The sequence below is a fragment of the Dicentrarchus labrax genome, unplaced genomic scaffold, assembly GCF_905237075.1.
Source record: "Dicentrarchus labrax unplaced genomic scaffold, dlabrax2021, whole genome shotgun sequence".
NCBI classification, from domain to species: Eukaryota; Metazoa; Chordata; class Actinopteri; family Moronidae; genus Dicentrarchus; species Dicentrarchus labrax.
In genome coordinates, this window is record NW_026136724.1 from 786493 (window position 1) to 801015 (window position 14523).

The 14523-nt window shown below is 44.8% G+C and overlaps 1 protein-coding gene across 1 annotated transcript in view; it reads left to right on the forward strand.

Moving 5' to 3' along the window:
• Positions 1–13613, forward strand: part of LOC127358714 (DDB1- and CUL4-associated factor 1) — a 13960-nt gene extending 347 nt beyond the window's left edge. Inside the window, exons 2-28 of the mRNA XM_051392010.1 lie at positions 72–145; positions 522–635; positions 977–1114; positions 1387–1992; positions 2591–2692; positions 3828–3986; positions 4306–4485; positions 4605–4714; positions 5441–5540; positions 5647–5816; positions 6152–6276; positions 6452–6528; positions 6684–6848; positions 6944–7099; positions 7743–8405; positions 8492–8769; positions 8856–9054; positions 9299–9381; positions 9477–9561; positions 9786–10019; positions 10152–10245; positions 10455–10559; positions 10688–10761; positions 11310–11399; positions 11590–11748; positions 12829–12949; positions 13325–13613. Coding sequence (XP_051247970.1) covers positions 92–145; positions 522–635; positions 977–1114; positions 1387–1992; positions 2591–2692; positions 3828–3986; positions 4306–4485; positions 4605–4714; positions 5441–5540; positions 5647–5816; positions 6152–6276; positions 6452–6528; positions 6684–6848; positions 6944–7099; positions 7743–8405; positions 8492–8769; positions 8856–9054; positions 9299–9381; positions 9477–9561; positions 9786–10019; positions 10152–10245; positions 10455–10559; positions 10688–10761; positions 11310–11399; positions 11590–11748; positions 12829–12949; positions 13325–13392 — 4509 coding nt within the window. The 5' untranslated portion in view covers positions 72–91 and the 3' untranslated portion in view covers positions 13393–13613. The remainder of the gene's footprint in view (positions 1–71; positions 146–521; positions 636–976; positions 1115–1386; positions 1993–2590; positions 2693–3827; positions 3987–4305; positions 4486–4604; positions 4715–5440; positions 5541–5646; positions 5817–6151; positions 6277–6451; positions 6529–6683; positions 6849–6943; positions 7100–7742; positions 8406–8491; positions 8770–8855; positions 9055–9298; positions 9382–9476; positions 9562–9785; positions 10020–10151; positions 10246–10454; positions 10560–10687; positions 10762–11309; positions 11400–11589; positions 11749–12828; positions 12950–13324) is intronic.
• The last annotated feature ends 910 nt before the right edge of the window (positions 13614–14523 follow it).

Below are 14523 nucleotides of genomic sequence, written 5' to 3' on the forward strand. Positions count from 1 at the left end.
CAGGACGAGGGTTTTTCTGAACTGAAGCTTCCGTCTTTGTGATTGGTTGTTGACTTTCTGACTTTTTTCAGGACGGGCCGACCCAGACTGCATGCTGGGACAGCTCCTGAAGATGCTGTTTATGAACGATGACTTCACTAATGCGGTGAGGATGGCTGAATGTGTTATTGATGAATCGTGTGATGTGGTTTGTGAAGGCTGCGTGCACGTCGTCCTCACTCTGACACAGTGTCCACGAGATGAGGAGAGTAATCATGAAAATAAATCAGGGAGAAACAATCAAGGAAAACTTTCTTAAATCCAAACGACAAGGATTTTATTATAAATAACTTTAAACCACAAAGGAAGAAAAACTCTCTCCCACAATTAATTATTAGTTTTATTGATGTCAAAAGCAGCAAATCTCCACATTTTATAAACTGGAACCAGATTATTTTGCTTGAAAATGACAAAGATAGTCGAACTGATTCATTTTGTATAGATGGACAAACTGACTGATTGTTTCTGTGTTTGTTTTCCAGCTGTTGGACACGTATGTAATGACCAGCAGAGAGCTGAACCTCAACACAGCAGCCTGCCGCCTGCTGCAGAACATCATGCCGGGCCTGGAGACCGCCGTCGTCTTCCAAGAGAAGGTACAACTTACTGAGATAAATCCTAGACTTCATCAGAGAGCTCAGCTTCATTAGATGATGCTCAGTGAAGGGAGATTTTATAAAAAGTAAAACAGATGGAGTGAGGATGTTTGCAGCATGTCTCAGATCATGATGACCAAGTCCCAAACAAATGAGTTTCATTTTAACATATTAATGCATTTTAAGTTTATTTTCAGTTAGAGGTGGTAGAGATGTTTAGATAACACTTTAATCTTGCTTGCTTATAAATGCTAAATAGCAGCGGTTGATGTTACTGAAGCCTCTTAACTATCTTTTATTACGTGTGTGTGTGTGTGTGTGTGTGTGTGTGTGTGAGACAGGAAGGTCTGGTCGAGAAGTTGTTCACCTGGGCTCGTGAAGCAGAGCGACCGCTGTGCGTCTACGCCACGGGCCTGCTGGCCAGAGCCATGAGCAACCAGGAAGTGGCGGCCAGCTACCGAGAGGAGAACGCTCAGCTGGTGGGTCTCACGTAAACACACAAACACGTAAACACACAAACACGTAAACACACAAACATCCTGTCATTCACGCTGCTACCCCACCTTTTTCTAAACCTGTTTACTCAAAGTAAAAAGCTTTTGTAGAGAAACTCCAACTTAAATTAAAGTAAAAAAATGTTTTTTTTCCTTTTACAGCATACGTTAGTTATCTGCTCTGTAAACCACCAATCAGATTTAATGATGGAGAACTTGTTTCATATAACATCCCTTCGTTTCCTCCGAACCTCCAGGTACCGATCATGATTCGGCGCCTGCACGAGCTGCAAACTGAAGAGGCCAAGAATCGCGTTAGTCCCGCCTCGACGCCCCAGAATCTACCTCAGGACTCTCAGGTTGAAGCAACCCAAACCTCGAACATCTCAACAGACCAGCAAGACAAGAAGGTGGGGGAAGATGTGGAAGAGGAAGGAGAGAGGTCGGCGTCAACGGCCAATTCCAAACCTCCGTCGCAGCTCGCCTCGGCCCTGAAAAATGGCGGCGGTGGACAAAGCTCAACCCGACTGCTTCCAGACTTTGTTTACCAGGCCAGCCCCGACCCTGCCTCCAGGGACTCTGACTCTGACAGGCAGGGAGGAAGAGGAGGAGGAGGGAAGAGACAGGCAGTAAAGGAGAATGGGAGGAAGGCCAAGCAGAAACTCAACTTCATCTCCTCCTCCTGCAGGACTGAGGAAGAGGAGGAGAGGAACGATTCAGGCGACCAGCCGGCCAACAGCACCTCCTGGTCTGAGATGAGCTCGATGGTGATCGGCTCTGACTACAGCCTGCAGCCGCTGAGCTCGGCCATGGAGCAGAGGCTCATCCTGCAGTACCTGACGCCGCTCGGAGATTACCAGGAGGTGAGCACCACGACCGGCTCTTTACGGATTCAAATAATACAAATAAACTGTGTCCATGAACTCAAATCATTTAAACAAACAACCCTGAAATTCTTCTCTCCAAGGTCACAAACAACAACTTATTAATATGAACATCTGTCATGACATAGAAAATAAATCCAAAGGTATTTCTTCTTGGTTTAATCCAGAAGGTTTTGAAGGAAGGGTTACACATCCTATTATCCATAAAGTATAAAGTCACAGTCACAGTGGCTGAAAACTGATTCCTCATCAGAAATCTTTGGATTCAAAAAGGATGAGATGGAGCAAATCACATATTCAGTAAGCAGTGTGTTCTCAGGGTCCTACATCATGAGGCTGTTTCCCTCTGAACCCGCCAACACACACTGATGTGTAAAATCAGTGTGTGTTCCTTTTAAAATTGGATAAAAAACAAACTGACACATTAAAATGTGAAATGTACCAACACTGTACTTCACTGTATGAGATGCTGAAGTTAAACTAAAGTTCCTCTCCATCTTTAAACCTTTTAGGTTTTACTCAAACCTTCGTCTTCATATATCAACTAGAAATCCAATAATGCCTCTCTCCTCTGCAGTTGCTTGCCGTCTTCATGCAGCTGGACACCCGGTCGTTGCTGATGAACTACATCGACCTCAGGCAGACCAAAAATGTCCAGCTCACCTTCGATGCCCTCCTGGTAAGACTATTAAGACATAAAGCTATTAAAACACAAAGAACCATCGTATAAGGAACATTTGGCCCTAAAACATTTTAAAGTATTTTAAATTAATTTATATCAGTGAAATTTGGAACAGGTCTGTATTTTTTATTTATTAGGATCAGCTTTACAGATCAATCTCTATAATTATCTGTGTAAATGTGTTTTTATATAGTATTTATTGAGGCTTTAACCAGCCGAGCAGCAGTTATCTAGCTCGTGATCCAGTCCCTTCCCTCAGAGTCTGTGTGTGAACGATAAGCTCTGTGGGTGGGACTGTGAGCTCTTTGAACACTGCCAACTTTATCTTTTACACCACAAAACTGTTCTCTAGTTTTTAATTAAAAATAAGTTTAACATAAGCAGAGTATTATAATAATATATAATTTAATTTACAAATGTCTGGAATATTTTAATTTGCCTTCCATACTTCCAACATTTGCTACAATTAAATCCTCTCTACCAAGAAACACAAATAAGAAACTTATTGAAGTGATTAAAAAGTAAATAATAAGTTAAATCGGTTGTATTTTATGTTATTAAAAAGGTCTTTAAAAGTCTTTGGTGCACTCTGCAGAATCTCTGTCGAGGAACAATCAGTTGATTTGCAGTTTTCTATCCAAACAGACATTTGAATTAATATACTGAAAAAACACAGCACGCTGTTCATCAATCTCCCGCTGCTGGTCAGGCTCGTGGTAACAACACATCTGCATTAGTAACAAATAACCCTTTGCTATTACTGCTGGTGCACATTAACAACAGCAGGTGGCGTAGTTGTCCCATTTAGCGTTAACAGTTTTACTTGTTTCATCCTATAATTGATCGTACTATATAAAACGTAAGACATTAGCTTAAAATCATGTGTGGACACTATTTAAACTCACCTGAAGAGCAATGACTCGCCAGGTTAATGTCTTTTTTTGCCTTTTTATAAGTGAGAGTTTCAGTGTGGCTGTAATAGGACGATGGCGTGAAGCTGAAAACTGTTGTTCACTGGAGTAATTCAGGCACATTTATTACACATTATCACTAATGAACTGATTCATTTGCTGTTTCAGTGTCTCTGGATGGAATTAAAGTTGTGAGTCCGTCTCTTTCTGTCTCTCCTCAGTATCTCGCCTCCCTCCTCCTCCATAAGAAGTTTGCAGCGGAGTTCATCGCTCACGGAGGAGTGCAGAAACTTCTGGAGATCCCGAGGCCGTCGATGGCGGCGACTGGAGTTTCACTGTGCTTGTACTACCTGGCGTACAATCAAGATGCCATGGAGAGGGTACAGTTAACACACACACACACACACACACACACACACACACACACACACAGTTAATTTGAGTATTAGACCCTCAAACAGAGATTGAGGCTATTTTAGCTGCTAATGTTTTCTTGTTACAACACTTAGTCTTAGTCTTAGACTTATCTTGTTTTTACTGAATTAAATTCAACCTGTGGGGAACTTGTGTGCTGTTCTTTATCTCTACTCTGTGTGTGTGTGTGTGTGTGTGTGTGTGTGTGTGTGTGTGTGTGTGTGTGTGTGTGTGTGTGTGTGTGTGTGTGTGTGTGTGTGTGTGTCCGTGTGTGTGTGTTTGTAGGTGTGTACGCTCGCAGACGGCGTGCTGTCAGACATGGTGTCCTACGCTCTGTGGCTGTTGGAGTCGTCCCACGCTTCAGGCGTCTGCCACGCCACCATGTTCTTCTCCATTTCTTTCTCGTTCAGAGCGGTGCTGCAGCTCTTCGACCACCAGGACGGTCTCCGCAGGCTCGTCAACTTGGTCAGGACTGAATCTTTAAATGCTTTAAATGTGGAGCATTTTTTAATAGATCGTTGTTGAATGAATTGCGGTGCGTTTCTTCATTGGAAACCTTTTGATGCCTCCTTCTCTCCCTGTAGATCAGTACTTTGGGGATCCTCAACACAGACAGTGAGGTGTCCATAATGAGTGACGACCAGGTGTTCTCCAGCCGACAGACAGCCAAACACACCTGCATGGCCCTACGCAGGTACAGTAGATAGATAGATGGGTAGAAGTGTACCAATGTGTATGAAGAGGCCAGTGTCCCAGTTTTCCTTCTTATTTCTTATCGCCACGCTTTTAAAAAAAAGTTGTATATAGTTAAATTCAGCAGCAGTAACTTTACTTTTAAATGTCGAACAAAGTGTAAAGACTGATATCTGTAGTCGAGTTTTGTGTCCACATAGTGTTTTTTACGCTGGCAGTGCACAGACAGCACAGAAACACTGCACATCTTGGCAGTTTCTAACAATGTGCTGTGGTTGTGCAAATGGAAAATATCACTTTTCTACTTTTTTTTTACGTTTTTTCTCGAGTTGTTGTCAGCTTACCCTTCATTTTACCCGGTTCGTGTGTGTGTGTGTGTGTGTGTGTGTGTGTGTTTGTGTGTGTGTGTGTGTGTTAGAAGCGACCAAAAATGACAGCAACATGTGGAAGAGAACTGGTTTCTGTCTGACATATCATAAAGCTCAGGATAGACAAACGCGGCTTGAACAAGCTTCTCTTCAGTTTTCTTGGTTACCATGGTGACAAGTTACCTATGTAATATATAATTGGTTGTCTAAAAAGTGCTTTCTCCTCATTGGAAGAAGATGTCATACATACAGCACGTTACTGTGTGTGTGTGTGTGTCTGTGTTTGTGTGTGTGTGTGTGTTTGTGTGTTATTCCAGGTGTATTAAATACTCTGACTGATAACTGATGACTTTGTTCAGGTTCTTTGAGGCTCACCTCGCAGTAAAGGCTGAACAGGTCAAACAGTCTCTGCACTCGTCAGACGGCGGCACCGTCGTTCCCCAGCAGCCATTTTACAAGGTGCTTTCTTTATTTATCATCAGCGTGTTTGGACAGAAATATTAAAAGAAAAACTATGAAGAAGACGCTGTGTTCCTCTTCTTTAATATATACCTGCTGTTTCCAGGCATACACGTACACCAGGGAGCAGGTTATTGAGATGATGGAGTTTCTCATCGAGTGCGGACCTCCTCAGCTCCACTGGGAACCGGTGGAGGTCTTCTACAAGTTGTCCTGCGTCCCTTTAATGCTGCAGCTCATATCTACAGCCTGTGACTGGAGGACTTACTATGGCAGGTAAAGTTACACACACAAGTACGCCATCAGTGGAGGACGATCCTTTACTTTAGTAAAATAAACAATAGTGTAGAAATACTCAAAAGAATTGGCATCAAAGTTTACTTAGATCGAGCCGAGCTGCTGCTGACGTTAGCTCAGCTTGTTTCTCTGATAACTTAAGATCCAGACATCCGATGGCTAAAATCTAGAGTTAAAAAGCACCAAGATCTAAACAGTGGATGGTAACAATGTGACTTCAGACTGGATAAACAGTCTGTGTATGACAGCTTCCTCGTATAGTGACACATTTGCGACATTCAGCTGCAGCTCTTTGTGTCTGTCTGTCCGTCCAGGAGCGACACTGTGCGTTATGCATTGGACATCCTGGCGATCCTGATGGTGGTTCCTAAAGTCCAGTTGGTGCTGGCAGACACTGTCGAGGTTCTGGATGAAACCAGATCTCCTGTTTCCACTGTGGGTCAGTACAACTCAGTTTTCTCTTTCGGTTCTGTTTGACTGTGAACTTTCAGCCTTTGGATCTCTCTCTCTCTCTCTCTCTCTCTCTCTCTCTCTCTCTCTCTCTCTCTCTCTCTCTCTCTCTCTCTCTCTCTCTGTGTGGACGTGTGTCAACGTGTCTCTTGTATCTGCTGCAGGTATGAGCATCATTCTGGGTGTCGCAGAGGGCGAAGTGTTTGTCAATGATGCTGAGATCCAGAAGTCTGCACTACAAGTAAGCAGTGGGGGGGTTGTATTAAACTAAATGCAACAGAAGCAATATAATATCAGATGAAGCTGTGGAAGAGGAACGCAGCGTGTTGTCAGTTTGTGTTCTTTCTGGGTTTGTTTGTTTGTCTGCCAACCCTCTTTCTCCTCTGTCCCACCCAGGTGATAACAAACTGTGTGTGCGCTCCAGACCAGAGCCTGAACACTGTGGGTGCTTTTGCTGTCGCCCCCCTTAGGCCGTCCCTCCACCCCCAGCAGCCCCCCGCTCCCCACAACAGAGTGCTGGCCCACATGTGGCAAATGGTGCAGAACAACAATGGTATAAAGGTAAGAATGAAAGTTAACACGGGTTTATGTTGGATTCTTTATTACCGTACATGAAGATACATAAAGCAAAGAGAAAATAACCTCTGTCTCTCCAGGTGCTTCTGTCTCTGCTGTCGGTGAAGATGCCGATCACAGATGCAGATCTGATCCGTTCTCTGGCCTGCAAGGCTCTGGTCGGACTCTCTCGCAGCTCGGCGATCAGACAGATCATCAGCAAACTGCCGCTCTTCACCAGCAGCCACATTCAACAGGTCAGCACAAGTTCAGAGCTCTGACGTCAGATACTGTGTGATTAACACATGGTACAAAATCCAACAAAGGCTGAAGAACAAGTGATGACTTTTTAGTGATGCTAGAGCTGCACTCAAACCAAAGTGTGGACTCATTTTCCACCAAGAATGGACGAGCTCTGTCCCAGTTTGTGCACTTTATTTTTAACCAATCTCAGCATTTGACCAAATATAAATTGTTTAAATATGTGTATGAATTGTTAAAGTTCCCAGCTGTAACCAAAAATAGCACGTTTCTTGACCTTAAGTGTCAAACTGTCTTATTCTATAGGTTGTTCCTCGATCACAGTGGTTCTGATAAAAACTGGTGGAAATGTGGGCTGGTTCTCTAGATAGCAACTGAACCGGTTCACGAACCAGAGCTTATCTGGGAGAAAAACACTGTTTGGGCAGATTCAGATCAAATCTGTCACTCCAGAATGAATGCAGATAAAAAAGTTACTTTAGTTACTACTATACTTTTAAATTAAGAAACAAATTTGTAGGATTATACAACCATGTTAGAGGTTTGTGTTTCCTGATTTCCAGTTTGTTCTCATATTTGATTTCACCCACATGAAGAAATTCAACCTCTGTTAATGTGCTGTTCTTTCCACCGCCCTAGCTAATGAAAGAGCCGGTGCTGCAGGACAAACGAAGCGAGCATGTCCGTTTCTGCCGGTACGCCGCCGAGCTGACGGAGCGAGTGTCGGGGAAGCCTCTGCTCATGGGCTCCGACGTCTCACTGGCTCGCCTGCAGAGGGCCAACGTGGTCGCCCAGTCCCGGATCACCTTCTCTGAGAAGGAACTCCTCATGCTGATCAGAAACCACCTCGTGGCCAAGGGGCTCCACGACACGGCGAACACGCTCGTCAAAGAGGCGAATTTACCCACCGGAACCCACTGTCCGAACTCTTCCTCCTGCGTCACCCCTCCCCCCTCCTCCTCAATGATCCCCAGGACTTGCCGGTTAGCTGGCGGGATCGCGGCTCGGTTAGCCGGCCACGTTGGATCCTCTCCCGTCTCCTCAGTGGCCGTAGCCTCCTCCACCACTCCCTCTTCAGCTCGTTCACACAGCGTTCCTCACCCTTCGTGCTCTTCTTCGTCTACCCCTGTCCTCCCCACTCCTCCTCCTCTTCCTCCTCCTCCTCATCTCGGACCTCACGTGCAGGGCTCGCCTCTGGTCGGACGGATTTTGTTCACACGGGAACGCCCGGTCGCCCATTGCAGCTCAGGGAAGAAGCTTCGTGCACTGAAGCAGAAGTCTGACCACGGTGCTTTCATACAGGTCAGTCATACACGGACACAGGGAGAGGAGTGTAGTTTATCTCAGACTCGGGATCAGCTCCTGACCCTTGTTTCTCTCTTCCTCAGACTCCAGCCATGAAGAAGCAGCTGGAGCGCCACCTTCCTTCCCCGCCGACCCTCGACAGCATCATCACCGAGTACCTGAGGGAACAACACGCCCGCTGCCCCAATCCCGTCACCACCTGTCCCCCCTTTTCCCTTTTCACCCCTCACCGCTGCCCTGAGCCAAAGCAGAGGCGACAGGCATCGCCCAACTTCACCGCCCGCCTGGGGAGCAGAGTGCTGTACCCGAAATACGGAGGCGTGGACAGAGGGTGTCTGGATCGACATCTCATATTCAGCAGGTAATGAACGGACACTGAGGGCTGCATTCACCTGGCGGAGTGAAAGAATCTGAGGCCTTTTTTCTCTTTCTAAAATCTCCGTTCAGGTTTCGTCCGATGACGGTCTTCCACGAGGGCGACGGAGACGAGAGCGGTTTCACCTGTTGTGCCTTTTCAGCCCGCGAGCGTTTCCTGATGCTGGGAACCTGCTCGGGTCACCTCAAGTTCTACAACGTGTACTCTGGAGAGGAGGTGGCCAACTACACCTGCCACACGTCGGCCATCACACACCTCGAACCTGCCAGGGTGCGTTTGTGCACACACACACACACACACACACACACACACACACACACACACACACACACTCACACACACACTGTTAGAATAGAATGTATAAAATAAAGGTCTAAAAAAGCCAGAAAAAATTACACTTTTGTCACCTTGTTTTCTGACCATATGGTTAATTGATCTAGAATATAATTATTATTTGCAATAATTTTGTAAAAGTATAAAAATGAACTCATTAAAAGTTGTATTTGTTTCTCAGGATGGGAAACTGCTGCTCACCTCAGCCTCATGGAGCGTCCCGTTGTCTGCTCTCTGGAGTATGGACAGCGTCTTTAGCATGAAGTAAAACTCTCACACACACACACTCACAGTTTTAACTTTACGTACCTTTTTCAGTCGACTGTTTCTCACGATGAAGTGTTTGCTTTCTCTCTCAGGAACTCATTTGTCGACGACCACTACGTCGAGTTCAGTAAACTCTCTCAGGACAGAGTCATCGGCACCAAGGATCAAGTCGCACACGTACGTTACGACTCGCTGCTGCTGAACGTCCCTTTTTCTTCAGTTCACCGTCCTCCTGTGGACGTCCTCTGTAACCTTTCATCTCTTCCTTGTTTATTTCTAATTAGTATTTTACTAATTTCCTCTTATTTTTAATGCATGCAGGCAAATAAGGACAAATCGCCCCAACACTCTCATTCAACATTTAAGTTCCTCTCTTTTAAATATGTTTTTCGTATTTCCAGATCTACGACATCCAGACGGGTCAGAAGACTCTGACCCTGAACGACCCCGCCCTGGCCAATAACTACAAGAGGAACTGCGCCACCTTCAACCCCACCGACGACCTGGTGCTGAACGACGGGGTGCTGTGGGACGTGCGGGCGTCGCAGGCCATTCATAAGTTCGACAAGTTCAACATGAACATCAGCGGCGTTTTCCATCCCAACGGCCTCGAGGTCATCGTCAACACGGAGATTGTATCCTCTGAGCATCTGAAATCTAAATGTGGATAATCAGATGGTTAATTACAGTTTTTAACAGTCAGTAAGTCTGAAGAGGTGTACGAGCGTGGCCAGCTGCAGTTAGTCAGCCTTGACAGCCGGTTTCAGTGGGACCTGAGGACCTTCCACCTCCTACACACAGTCCCTGCCCTGGACCAGTGCAGGCTGGTCTTCAACAGCAACGCCACCATCATGTATGGAGGTACGGGCTTTCTATTGTCTGTCTGTGTGTGTGTGTGTGTGTGTGTGTGTGTGTGTGTGTGTGTGTGTGTGTGTGTGTGTGTGTGTGTGTGTGTGTGTGTGTGTGTGTGTGTGTGAATGACAGACTCTGTAATGGACTTAATTTACACAGTGAGTCACATGTTCTGGTCTGCCCCCCCCCCACACACACACACACGCGCGTATGAACAGCAATGCTGCAGGCCGACGATGAGGATGACGCTATGGACCAGCAGATGAAGAGTCCCTTCGGCTCGTCCTTCAGAACCTTCGACGCTACGGACTACAAACCCATCGGTAGGCTGCACTTCCTGTTGGTTGCAGACTCGAAGCTCATTGGGCGTAGTTGCAGAGGTTCCCGTGGATATATTATAATATCAGTCCTTCACTTTGGTTTGTAACTCAGACTCTTGGTTTTGTTTCAGCCACCGTGGACGTGAAGAGGAACATCTTCGACCTGTGCACCGACACCAAAGACTGCTACCTGGCTGTCATTGAGGTACAGTGCTTGAATTTCAGCCGCACTCTGTTCATGTTGTCTCGGGCGTGTTCTGATGCCTTGAAGGAAGAGAGGCAGAGCGTCTGTGTCGTTCTGCTCATTGGCAGAGAACTGAACTGTATTTGGTAAATCATTCTTTTTAAAGTCTGATGTTGTATTGTTACATCCCACAATTGATTTCCTGTTGTCTTTTTTGTCAGAAAATAGTTAAGAACAACAAATAAATAACAACAAAAGATCTAGTTTATGATGAGAAAAGCAGCACATTGTTACAGTGGGGAAGCTGGAAGTAGGGAATGTTTGCTCTTTGGATTATGAAATCACAATGACTGAAATGATCAATTATCAGAATATTTGTTGATTTATTTTCTGTCAATCCTTGAAAGGCAATCCTCTCATATTTATAATTACTCGAATTGTTTAACCAGGTTTGTTTGTGTTGTTTTTGTTGTCTGGTTTTATTTTAACAGATAAAAATATAAAACCTTATTGGAAGCATGTTAAAGCGCAGATACACCCACACTGTTTGTGCTTTATCTGCTCTGTAGAACCAGGACACGGTGAGCCTCGATACGGTGTGTCGTCTGTACGAGGTGGGACGACAGAAACTGGCAGAAGAGGGAGACGACGACGATCAGGTGAGACACACACAGCTGAACACACACCTTCACATTGCTGAGCGTTTTATTTTAATTGTTTCAAAGATTGAAGATGCTTAGTGTTAAAATAAATCCCGTCAGTTCGAGACTCGTCCTCGTCGCTGTAAGGATGCATGAACGTCAGGATAATGACGACTCGATGTTTTTAATGCATTCTGTGCTCTTCCAGGATGAAGACCAGGACGATGATGATTCCTCGGACTCCGACGATGACGACGACGACGACGATGATGACGACGATATGGACACGGACCCGCTCATTGAGGAACTGGCCAATAACGACGACCAGGAAAACGAGGACGGGACCAACTCTCCTACGGACGAAGAGGTAGCTCATGTTTTTAAGTCTCAACATTTTAAATATTAGTTTATTCGGTTTCAACTGATTTCCTGAGATCAGCCGTTGGTTGGAATCTCTCTTTACAGTGCACACTGTACTAGTCATCCAGTCACCAGTCAGTTGGTTTATAAGATATAAATATAATTTCCTGTTTTTATTCCATCAGAAAACAGCAGATGTGTCAGGTTGAAATGCTGCGACCAATCTGACGTAGAGAAAATCATAAATGGCTAAATGCTTTTGGACGGATTCAGTAAACCTGTTTGCTTTTGTGAGATCTCGTGTTGATATACGGTCAACTACACAGAGAAGTGCCTCAAGTATATATGTGTAAATATAATCAGTGGGGTAAAACCAATATTATTTATATATATATATTAGAATTCTTCAAACTCGCTTATAAACCAGCCACTGAACCACTGTAATGGGTAGAAACAGTGCCAAAGATTTGTTGTCTTTTTTCTTTTTTTTCATTGAGCTGAATTTAAGAATTTGTACCTTTTTTATTAGATTTGATTAATAATTATCTTCCAATGAGACAAAATGTCTTCAAACGGCAGACTTTGTCTTAAATGAATGCACCAGAAGCATTTTTAGTTTGATCATTTTTTATTAAAACAATGAAAAACGAAACACTTCATTTCCAACACTGGGACCAGACTGAGAAGTTTTGCTCTTACTCCTAAAATAATGACAGTAATCTGGTTCCTCTGCTGGGATATTATGCAACCATTGTTGTTCAGTATCAGTTGTAAGATCTTATTAAGACAAAGGTCACTATATTTTCTTAAAACCAGATTACTTTTCTAATGCAGAACAAGACTTTTTACTTTATCGAGTCAGTGGGACAATATCAGGTTTTTAGATTCATAATGTGAAAGAAAGACTGAAGGAACCAAAAAGCAGATCAGGTCTTTGATGTGGATCTGTGCTTTCTGGAAGGAGGTAAAAATGTGGAAACAGAAAGATGACAGAGCAGCAGTCCCTCGTCCCAGTGTGTCTCACTGGGGGTCTCCTTTTCGCTGTGAGGAGATTTCCTGTGACGTTTTCTGTCACTCCTTCCTCCAGATCGCAGATCTTCTCGGCAGCAACAGCGACGACGACAACAGCGACGACGACGATGATGACGAATCGGAAGACTCGGACGGAAGCGACGACGGATCTGATTTTGACCCCGACAACTCAAATTGTAAGTAACGGTGGTCGGTTGACTCATCGGGTTAATTATACCATAATATATATTAATATTCAGGTTCAGTGATCCTTTAAGGTCACTGTAACGCCTGCAGCTATGATTTATTGATCTGACGGTGAATTATTAGTTAACTCCACCTCCTGTCCTGTACATTACATTACAAATACAAACCTCAGTGGCCTTTTCTCTTCAGTTTCAAATCAGCTTTTTCAACGTATCTAACAGAGTAAGTAGTTGAGAGTACACGCAGTATAATGTGTGTCTGTGTGTGTGTGTGTGTGTGTGTGTGTGTGTGTGTGTGTGTGTGTGTGTGTGTGTGTGTGTGTGTGTGTGTGTGTGTGTGTGTGTGTGTGTGTCCTCGTGCTGCAGACTACCCGGAGCAGTCCGATGATGACGTTCAGATCCTCCAGGCTCTCAGCGACCGTTGGTTCTCCTGACCGAGGGACTGGAAACTCCTCCGCTCACAATGTGAACCTCAACCAGGACTTTGTCCCCCCCCCCCTCTCTTTTAAAGCATCAGTTAATCAGGCAAGTTGACGTCACATCGACGTCCTGGAGGACAACGGAAGACTCTGTGATATTGTCTCTCTATCCTGAACTTCAGAGAGACCGCAGTGATGAATAATAAATATTTCCCAAAGACTCGGATGAACACTGACCTGGCTTCCTGCTTTGTTTCAGTCGGAGAGAGAATCTGTGAATGATGTTTTTACTGGTCTCTGCCGGAGCGAGGGGGGGGGGTAATGTTATGTGATATCGGATCGGTGCACAGACATGCGAACTCGCCATTATCGCGGTGCTATCAGAGGAAGTTCTGATGCTGGTATCGGAGCGACTCTGGAGTATCTGCTTCGTCTGTAGGTGTTTTATTCTGGAGTAGACGCAATAATTCACGAACGCACCCTCACCAAGGTGTTCTCTCTGCAGCTGAACTGTTACAAACGAGATATCGAGATATCTTCAGGCTGACAATCTGAAGTGGAACTGATGAATGATTCAGGTTCAACCATAATGTCGTCATACGTAGAGCCATGAGTGTGTTTTCTGGTGCTGCAGTCTTCCATACATACAGAGGACGGTGAGTTTGTCCTCGTCCCTCTATGCACCTGTCCGCATAACTACAAACAAATACTCCCATAGATGCCGTGAAGGTTTCCTCGTTCTACAGCAGTTAGTCCGGATGAACGTTCAGGTTAAGGGATTAGAACCAGGAAGATCCTGAGGCTTCCTCCCTTTAGCTCTCTGTTGCTGCAGATATCAGAATACCTCCATGTTTCTATGCACATAATACGAATACCAACTTCTGTGTCTTGCAAAAATTACCCATCTCTCCATGTCCACTGTGTCTGTAATATTCAAAGCTGAGTCCTGCCTGGGGGGGGGGGGTCAGTCACTGAGAGCCACAGAGTTTGATTTGTGCTTTCTAACATTCAAAGTCAGATGATTTGGTTTGATTCAAGTTATTTAGACAGTGTGATGTAATTTATTTGAGCGTGTCTCTATGGGGGTCGATAGCTCTTAGATGTTGGGAGGAATGGGTTCTCGATGCGATGCTTTCTGGCCGTGTG